Below are 9,555 nucleotides of genomic sequence, written 5' to 3' on the forward strand. Positions count from 1 at the left end.
TATCGATTGCCCTTCATCTGGCTTGGAAGTAGCCAGAACGCACTTATCGATTGGCCCTGATCTGGCTTGGAAGTAGTTAGAACGCACTTATTTTTTACTATTTCAAACCCGTAGATGGCGTATGCGGAAACAGGCGGGAACTTAACAGGACTGTTATAGATGGCGTGCGAGTAGGGCTGGCACTTAACAGGAGTGTTATAGATGGCGTGTTAGTGACGCCGACAACGAGCACTGCTCTGTTGGTTAACATTTCCTTTTAGAGTGACCGCTTGGAATATTAAAAGAATAAAATGTAATGCTCGTGGTCACACTGCTCGAGTTATGTTCGTGCTATATCGATACTATCGATACCCCAGAAGAAGAACAAGACAAGGGTGCATTACGCATTTGCTTCGCGAATTAGCCGACTTTAAAGCATTATTGTGGACTCCAGCCGGTCGCCAGAGCGCCACGGTTGCCGCCAACGCCGAGCCTAGGTCTCCAGCCACCGGGGCCATGTACGCCACCAACAATGGCGGCACGAGCAAGGCGCCAAACAGGTAAGTTCCGTCCGCAAACCGAGCGCAAATCCCAGCGCCCCTCCCCCAAACAGGCGGTACAGCCGAGATTTTTGCTATGCGCCGCTCCTTTTTGCCTGTGCTGAAACGGAAACTGATTGTCCCTCTGAATACCCCCCAGCAGTGCCACCTCGATGTTCGACAACACCATTACAGTGACGCCCATCAAGATGGAGCTGGGCCAGGCGTACGCCAAGACCCAGAATCCTGCGACGGCGGTGGCCATGCAGCGACGGACTCCCAACGCGGTGGTGGTCACCACCTCCTCCGCCGCCCAGCAACAGCAGCAGTCGGGACAGGGACAGCAGCAGCAGCAACAACAGCAGACGGTGCCCATGGCCAGTTTGGTGTCCAATACCTGCACACTGGTGAATCCCAGCATGAGTGTGACGGTGGCCACCACCGGGAGCGCCGCCAAGGAAAAGAGCACGAAGACCACCCGGTCTCAGGTGGTGCGCAAGCCGCCGCCAACGATCGACAACTTCTGGCCGAATATTGTGAGCGAGGTGCACGGGATCGGGCAGGTGGATGCCAAGCACCAGGTGCTTCCGCTGGCGCGCATCAAGAAGATCATGAAGCTGGACGAGAATGCCAAGATGATTGCCGGCGAGGCGCCACTGCTGTTCGCCAAGGCCTGCGAGTACTTCATCCAGGAGCTGACCATGCACGCCTGGGTGCACACCGAAGAGAGCAGGCGGCGCACGCTGCAGCGCTCGGACATTGCCCAGGCCATCGCCAACTACGACCAGTTCGACTTCCTCATCGACATTGTGCCGCGCGAGGAGATCAAGCCTTCGTCGGCGCAAAAGGGCAAGGACGGCAGCAGTTCCAGTTTGAGCGGAATGGCCGGCTCGAGCAGCAGTGCCGCCACCACGTCCAACACAGCCACCTGCAATGCGGCCGCCTCAGTCGCTGGCAATGCTTCCGCCACGGGCAACTTTGTAGCCAGTGGATCCACCGTACCTGCGGCCACGGCTGGCGGCCTCAAGCTCGACACCACGGGTGCAGCCAACGCCGCCGAGGTGCTTGGCTTCAGCACCGTCAGTTCCGACATCTTCTCAGCGCAACTGCAGCAACAGCAGCAGCAGCAGCAAAATGCCGCCCAGCAGCAACAGCAACAACAACAGCAGCAACATCACCAGGCGCATCCACAGCAAGTCCAGATTATCCAGCAAGGAGCTGGTGGCCAACAGCTGCAGTACTTCATCGCTCTGCCCGGCCAGCAGGCGGCGCAGCTCGTGCAGCAGGTACAACAGCAGCCGCAGCCCGCCCAGAACCATCTGCCCAACAGCCTGGGCATCAACATAGTGTCCGCGCAACAACCCACCCAGCAGTTGATCCTGACCGCCGGCCCCAACGGCCAGTTGACCGCCACGCCAGCGCCTCAAACGGCCGCCCAGCAGCAGACGGCCCTGCTCCAGAATCTCGCCCAGCAGCAACAGCAGCACCAGCAACAACAACAGCAGATTCAGCTGCTCCAGCAAGTGGTGACGCCCACGGGGGAGCTGACTAATGTGCCGGTAAGTAAAGCTTGCATTTCCCCTTTGGATAGTTACTCAGTGTTTTGCAATCTTCCCGCACAGATCGCCATCAATGCCAACCACTTGCACCTCCTGCAGCGCCTGCAAATGCAGCAGCAGCAGCAACAACAGCAGCAGCAACAGCAGCAACAACAGGTCATCATACCCACCCAGCTGCTGACGGCGCAACAGCTGCTTCAGTTGGGCGCTGCACCCACGGTGGCCCATCAGCAGCAGCAGGTGCAAGTGCAGCAGCAGCAACAGCAGCAAGTCCAGGTGCAGGTCCAGCAGCAGCATGCCAATCTCAGCCAAAGCAACGCCAGTGCGGTGACCAGCGGCACGCCGATCTTCATCAACTCGACCATGACTAGTGCCCAGGCGGCGACGCAGGCGCAGCAGCAGGCGGCGCAACAGCAGCATCAGCAGCAGCAGGCGCAAACGATCTCCACCATGTCCGCGGATCGCACACTAACCGGCGGATTTCGGTAAAAGCTGGTGGAATCCGATCCGGACGGACAGTTGGCAATCATATCGAAGCATCGGGAGGCATTGGAATCGGGCATTGGCAACGGGCATTGATTGCGCCACCCCCTGTCATCCAGCACAATGTATAATATTATAGTTTACGTAGGTGTATACGATTGTATATCGGAGGAGATTATATATAGCTAGTGTATAAGAAGTAGGCATCTGTGTAGAAACGATTTCTCAATTGTAATTTATTGCTGACCCTCCCGCCCCCTGGCAGCAGGTTTCACCTCCTCCAAAACAAACACCGCCACCTCCACCACTTTTAAACCTAGCACCTAGAGAGAATAATGGGAAAACTAGTGTATGACGCGGATGCCTCCGGTCCAAAGCATAACGTTTCGCGTGGCATCCGCGGTTTATTATGTATTTGTACTTCTAACTAAGCTAAGCTCTGACAAACAATTATAAGCAAACAAGGACTATGTGCCAGAAACTGCTGCGCTGTGTTCACTTTCTGGCCAGGATCTTGTTGATGTCCTGCAGCTCGCGGGTGCTCCACGGTTCCAGGGGATCAGGCGGAGATTGTGCCTTCCGGCTGTAAGCCGATCGTCCTCGCTGGCTGCGCTCGTCTGGATCATCACTCTGCTCCGGCGAAACCCTGCGTTGGAGGAGAAGTACTTAGAGGATGAAGTGCACTTCATCACTAAGTTACTCACTTGTTCCTTCGACGAACGCGAGCACTTTTGGCCCGACGAGCGGCCTCGTCCTGCGCTGGCTGGCACTTGCGCAGGTGGAACTGCTTCATGGTGGCGTGCACTTCCTCGGCCGTGGGCATGTCCTCACTGTCCTGCCCCCCATTGCCGTCCTCGGTCTCCACCTCGGCTTCCTGCTCGATGGTCAGCACCTCCTCCGCCACGGCCTCATCGAAGTGGAATCCCTGAGATTGAAGGTATAACTTGCATGAAATCATTCATTACATTTTCACACACTCACTGTATCCACATCCACACCAGGCGGCGCCCACACCGAGGACATGGGTTGGAACTGCCCGTGGCTGTGACCCTCGAATCCCGGCTGCTCCCGTCGGATATCCGCCTTTGACAAAGCATTGTGCGTCCGCTTGGCCAGCGAAAGCTTGCCCAGAATGGGACCACCGCTGTCGCTCTCCTCGGTCTCCACCTCGGCCAGCATGGCCATGAACTCCTCCAGCTTCTTGGGATCTACAATATCCTTGGGGTCCTGGAACAGATTGCTCAAATTGGAGATGGGCAGGGGCATGGCCATTAGGTCGGGAGGAACATCTTGAGCTGTGGGAGCGCCAGGAGTTGCTGTGCCCGCTGTAGCGACCGGCAAGGGATCCATCTGCTGGGAAACCGGTGCTTGCGGCTGCGTCTTCATCGTTTGCTCCACCAAATCGAAGGCCTTGTTGGCCAGCTGCTGCAAGCCGGCGAAGTAGTGAGGATCATGGGTCTCCGGTCGCTGGTCCGACATCATGATCAGCTCCCTGAAGGGATCCGGAGCTGGCGGCGCAGGAGCCGTAGCTGTCACCGTTCGCAGCACAATGCCATTCGAGGAGGCCGGATCGTTGGCAAAGGTCAGCATGTCCATGGCGTTGGTGAAGTCCGAATCGGCGTGCAGGTTGTAGGGATCCTTGAGCTTCTGCTTGGCGACCTTCACGGGACTGGAGATGGAGGCCCGGCCCCACATGAGGCGACGCATCTCCTCGCCGGTCATCCCGCGCTTCTTGAGCGCCGTCAGAGTCACGCGGCCCACACGCTGTCCAGGATTGGTCCGAAAACGTTTTATCATGGTTAAAGTGGCACTGCATTCACTCTTACCTTCCAGTTGGAGACGGCTCCCTTGCGCTGCTTGGCCCTCGTTTTGCTCTTGCTCTTGATGACCATCACGCCGCGCACCTCGAATCCCGAATCGTCCGAGGGACCCAGCGGAATGGAGTAGGCCTCCAAATAGCCCTTGGCATCCGCCTGCGGCACCGCACGCTCCAGGGTGACCACGATCTTGGCCCACTGCTTCATCCACTCCTTTTCCGACTGCTCGATGACGGTCACATAGGTGTTGCCCATCATGGCAATCAACATGTTGAGCAGCAGGATGGGCACAAAGATCATGAAGATGATGAACACGGTCTTGGAGAGGTTGGGGTACGTGGTCTGGTTCAGATCGGGATACTGCAAGGGGGGAAAACTACTGTACACCAAGAATGGAACTATGGTCAAGGCACCTCCTCACGTTATAGTCGCCCAAAGTAGTTTGGAAGAGGGCCATCCAGGTGCTGGTGTAGGTGTTGAACATGGTGGACTGCACCTGGGGATGGCCCTTGTACAGGAAGTAGAAGGCCTGCGAGAAGCCACACAGCACAATGCAGTAGATAATGCCAAAGGTGAACATGTCGCCCGTGATCATGGAGTAGATCATGGTCACAAAGGGGCCGGTCAGCCGAATGGCACTAAAATGATTGGAACTCAGGCACCTTCGAGCGGGAACTGATTATCCCACTTACCCTGCAAAAAACATCAGCAGGAACCAAGAGCCCGGAACAGCAAAGATCAGGATGGCCTCTTCGGTATCGGTGTCACCAATCAGGCGAAACGGAATGCACGCCAGGATCAGCAAGTTGGAGAACAGAAAGATGGCCTTTGCTGGAGCATGGGACTTGGAAATGACAGAAAAAATATTGTTTAAGTTTCTTGTTATACAAATAATAATAAAAAATAAAGGAAAGACTACTTAGACCCTCACCAGCTGCTTGAGAAAGGCGGATAGTCCCTGGTTCTTGATTTCGTCGCCCTGCTGGAAGATGACGTAGCTGAGAACTCCTGCCAAGGTGGCAAACTCTGCGCAGTATCTAGCCACCGTTTGGGCATTGTTCCCATCGTTTTCGTTCCCGTCCTCCGACTCCACCTCCTGAAGGGCGGCTGTCAGCGATTCGGATACCTCGGAGTCCTCGCCCTCGGCCTCACCATTGTGGGCGGGTCGCAGGTAAACGGATACGGACAGGCACAGCAGATGGGTGGACAGGATGAGCAGGCGCTTGAGGAACTGGTTCTGCGCAAAGGTCTTCCACTTCTCCTCCAGGAGGCGCTGGATGATGCCGCCGTCCAGCATGTCCAGATGCTCCGGCTTGGTTCCGTTTAGGATGATGAACAAAGCGGAATTCCAATCTGTTTCGATGGGGTGTTGATATAGGATTTAGATTTTATGCAGATATCAAATTTTATGTAAATACATAATTTTTCAATCAAAACCATTACTTACTGGTCCTGCCATCCGGCAGGAGAGTGTCCAGCGCATTGAGGGGGTATCCGGAGCAGGTGATGTTGCTGTACCGCCAGAACTCGCGGGCGGACAGCTCCAGCATCTCGCGGAAGAGCTCCTCCCGTCCCAGCTTGCAGGCCAGGGTGAGCGGAGTGAGTCCCGTCTGGTTGACAATGCCGTTCTTGGCCGGGGTCTTGGGGTGCCGCAGGGCGTAGCCGAACATGTCCAGCTTGTCGCACACCACCACCATGTGCAGGATCATGTTGCCGAAGGAGTCCTGGGCATCCGGGTCGGAGCCGCAGTCCACCAGCAGGTTGTACACGCTCTCGTTGGCACAGCAGGCGGCCCAGGCCAGGGGATACTCACCCATGTAGGCCAGTCCCTCGTAGTCGGTGCTCTTGGCCGGATGAGCCCGCTGCTGATCGCGCGGCAGGAAGAAGCTGCCGATCGCCCGCTGATTGATGTTCGCGCCGGCCTCGATCAGATCAGCCACCAGCTCGTTGTTGCTGTAGGCGATGGACAGGTGCAGGGCACTGGCGCCCAGATACTCCTCGCCCTCCATCACGTCCAGCGCCAGGTTGGGGAACACGCGGAGCAGCACCCGCGCCAGCTTTGTGTGCACCTTCGAGTCGCAGATGATCAGCACATGGAGCAGACTCTCGCCCAGGGCGCCGCGGTACTGCATCTGCCAGCAGGCCTTGTGGTCCTCCCACTTGCCCAGCGGATCGTGGATGGACAGCGACGCCTCAATGGGTATGGTCACCTCGGTGTGGTCGCGGTACTTCCAGCGCAGGAACTCCGCGCGGTTGATCACCTGCCCCTTGCCATCGTTGTACATGAATACGCCGAACTGCTCCCGGATCAGCTGCTCCACCGCAATCAGTCCGCCCGAGTTGATGGCGTCGATGAGGTCGCCACCTGGCCGGGATCGATGGTTATTAGTACTGAGTTCGGCACACCTACATGCAATAAATAGCTACATGTTTTCACCTAAACAAATTACTTTTTAAATGGTTCGGGGTCACCATGTACTATTTCCCCCATATTCAGGGATGTGTACCTGAATCTTTAGCAAAATATGCCATAATTGTAATATTTGGGTTATTTCATAGAGGCTTTCAAAGAAATTTAATGGCAGATATGCTTAATTAAACGGCTAGTAGGAAAGGTCTGCGGCACCCGTGTAAAAATTATTAAATCGGGGCCACCAAATCCTTACCTCTCTTGTAATCCGCCAGCTTGTAGAGCAGGCACTTGCAGGCGGTGGCCGAGGACTGCGAGATGACGGCGTCTAGGATGGCCCCGGGCTTCATCTCCGGCGCCTTCTTGCGAAGGCATTTCTTCAGCAGGAACTTCATATCCGCCGCCTGGCCTCCAGTCCGTGCTCCAGCTCCGACTCCAACTTGCCTTTTGGGAAAATTCGCGAAGCCTTCTTGGCTTGTTTGTTCGATGACCCATGATACCAGTGGCCAGAAAGACAGCTCGTTGTCTTGGTAACACGTTCCAAGCCCGTGACAAGTACACAGCACAGCAGTTCGATTCCAGCTTTAACGATACATTTTTAAACATGGCCCCTTTTGGGTTCCCATTAAGAAAGCCAACTGAAATGCCGAGGAATCGGACATGAAATGGGTTAAAATGTTGAATGGGTTAAAACAACTCACACTTTAACATTAAATTTTTGACAACTAAATTTTAGAACATCTGTAGCCTGCAGAAGGGCGGCTCTTCCTTTACGTCTAAGCTCGAGGTAGCGACCTGAGCCGATCGTCCTGGGGAATAAGTGGATTTCACCAAAGGGAATATTGTGTTTTGGTTGCCCTCATTAAGGGACCTGTGTGGTGGCAGTTGCTCACCTATCGCCGGCTGCTGCGGCTCCTAGTCCTAACGCAGAACATCTTCTCCAGGGGCTTCCCATCCTTAAACGCCTGCTTATAGAAGCGGGCGAAGGCCACTAAAGAGCGCTTGTGGTATATGGCGAGCTCTGCATTATAATCGCTCGCACCCAAGATGTCGGACATTACTTTCTGGTCCGGAAGTCTGCTGTGAGACTTGCGGATGCTCAACTCGTATAGAGGAATCGCCAGAATGGGCTCCAGCTTCTGCCTTAGCACCAGAATATTATCAGTTTTCTTCATTTCGAATAGCATTGGCTCCTGTACAAGCGAAGTAGTAAAAAATAGCACGTTAAAAACCGAACCGGGTGCTTGTAAGCTTTTGGTTTAACCACTGCCGCGGAATTCAGATCAATTTTCTTTTCACTGATTTTGGAAAATTCAACCGAAAGTAAAAAAAAGACTAAAAACTTTTATTGATTTACAATGCAGATTAGAAAACTATGTGAACTGCTATGAAAGCCGTACGGAAAGTATCAAAGGGACAGTCATGGCAATTATTTGAAAGAATTTACCGAAGTGGGCGTAGTGGCTACCGTCATTGTAAAACGATTTGGCGAAACATCTCACTTATATATCACATATCTCACTCACAATTTCCAGAGGTTTTCCATTCTTTAAAACAACTTGCACCAGCAGCATTGTCTTGCGTTAAAATAATTACTTTGCTAAATTTCGAGTTGGTGTTGGTGTAAAGAGCTAAAATATTTGTATTATTTTACAAAGCAATGAAAAATGGTGTGAACTGTTCGGAGAGTCGTACGAAAGTGAACCTTATAGACAGGGGCTCCCCTTAGCTCGATCGAACGAGAAGTCATGGCACTCTACATGGCACTGTGAAACAGAAATCGAACATGGAAATGGGTTAAGTTAAAAATATTTAAGGTAAAATGTTGGAAAATGCAACTGCTCAGAAAGGTATCCCACTTAAAAATTGGAGTTCAACTACTCAAGTTAGGGATTTTAGAAGGGCAGTTTTGGGTTCCCGCTCTGGAAGAAGGTTCAGGGCTAAAATTTTGACCCTCTTGAAATTGAAATATTTAAATGTAGAATGTTAGAGATTTCAACCACAAGCTCAAAAAGGTATCCCACACCGGGATTCTATAACTCAAGTTATGGAAATTAGAAAGGCGGTTTTGGGTTTCCATTCTGGAAGACCACTGAAAATACGGAAAAAATCCGACATGAGAGGGGGCTAAAATGTTGACCCTCTTGAAATTGAAATATTTCAATGTAGATTTTTAGAGAAACTCATAGAGGTATTTCACATGAAAATCGGGGTCCAATTAACAAGGTTATGAAATTTGGAAGTGCAGCCCATTCTGAAAGGCATGGAAAATACGTAAAAATCTGACATGACAATGGGCTAAAATTTTGACCCTCCCTAAATTAAAATATTTAAATGTAGAAAAAAAGGTATCCCACATCAAAATCGGAATCCTATAACTTAAGTTATGGAATCTAGAAGTGCGGTTTTGGGTCCTCATTCTGAAAGCCATTGGAAATTCGAAAAAATCTGACATGAGCAAGGGCTAAAATGTTGACCCTCTCTAAATTAAAATATTTAAATATAGATTGTTAGAGAATTTAAACACGAACTCATTGAGGTATCTCACTTCAAAATCAGAGTCTTATAACGTAAGTTATGGAATCCAGAAATACAGTTGTGGGTTCCTTTTATGTACCCATTAGAAATGCGAAAAGAATGTCTTCAAAAGAGAACGTGGCCTTTTATTTTCAGTTAAAACAGAAACACGTTTTTTTGTATATTTTTCATTTGTTTTTTATTGAATTATGTATATAAATATATTTTTGCTTTCATTATTGTTATTGTAA

The 9,555-nt window shown here is 52.1% G+C and overlaps 2 protein-coding genes across 3 annotated transcripts; one reads left to right on the forward strand and one right to left on the reverse strand.

Moving 5' to 3' along the window:
* Window positions 1-349: 349 nt before the first annotated feature.
* LOC108023572 (nuclear transcription factor Y subunit beta) lies at window positions 350-3,041 on the forward strand. Of its 2 annotated transcripts, none has more exons than XM_017093165.3 (3): window positions 350-539; window positions 679-2,077; window positions 2,141-3,041. In XM_017093165.3, exons 1-3 carry the CDS (start codon window positions 496-498, stop codon window positions 2,564-2,566), a joined length of 1,869 nt encoding a protein of 622 aa, XP_016948654.1. In that variant the 5' UTR covers window positions 350-495; the 3' UTR covers window positions 2,567-3,041. The 2 variants fall into 2 exon arrangements, with proteins under 2 accessions (XP_016948654.1, XP_016948655.1); XM_017093166.3 differs by having other exon boundaries at window positions 682-2,077.
* Window positions 2,906-8,495, reverse strand: LOC108023571 (uncharacterized). The gene is made up of 12 exons (XM_017093162.3): window positions 8,314-8,495; window positions 7,681-7,980; window positions 7,489-7,596; window positions 7,044-7,425; window positions 5,825-6,742; window positions 5,309-5,730; window positions 5,070-5,221; window positions 4,799-5,015; window positions 4,387-4,737; window positions 3,542-4,324; window positions 3,265-3,485; window positions 2,906-3,206 (listed from the first exon to the last, which is right to left on the reverse strand). The coding sequence occupies exons 4-12, from the start codon at window positions 7,180-7,182 to the stop codon at window positions 3,056-3,058; spliced, it is 3,354 nt and encodes a 1,117-aa protein (XP_016948651.1). The 5' UTR covers window positions 7,183-7,425; window positions 7,489-7,596; window positions 7,681-7,980; window positions 8,314-8,495; the 3' UTR covers window positions 2,906-3,055.
* Window positions 8,496-9,555: the final 1,060 nt, after the last annotated feature.

The sequence above is a fragment of the Drosophila biarmipes genome, chromosome X (assembly GCF_025231255.1).
Source record: "Drosophila biarmipes strain raj3 chromosome X, RU_DBia_V1.1, whole genome shotgun sequence".
Classification (NCBI taxonomy): Eukaryota; Metazoa; Arthropoda; class Insecta; order Diptera; family Drosophilidae; genus Drosophila; species Drosophila biarmipes.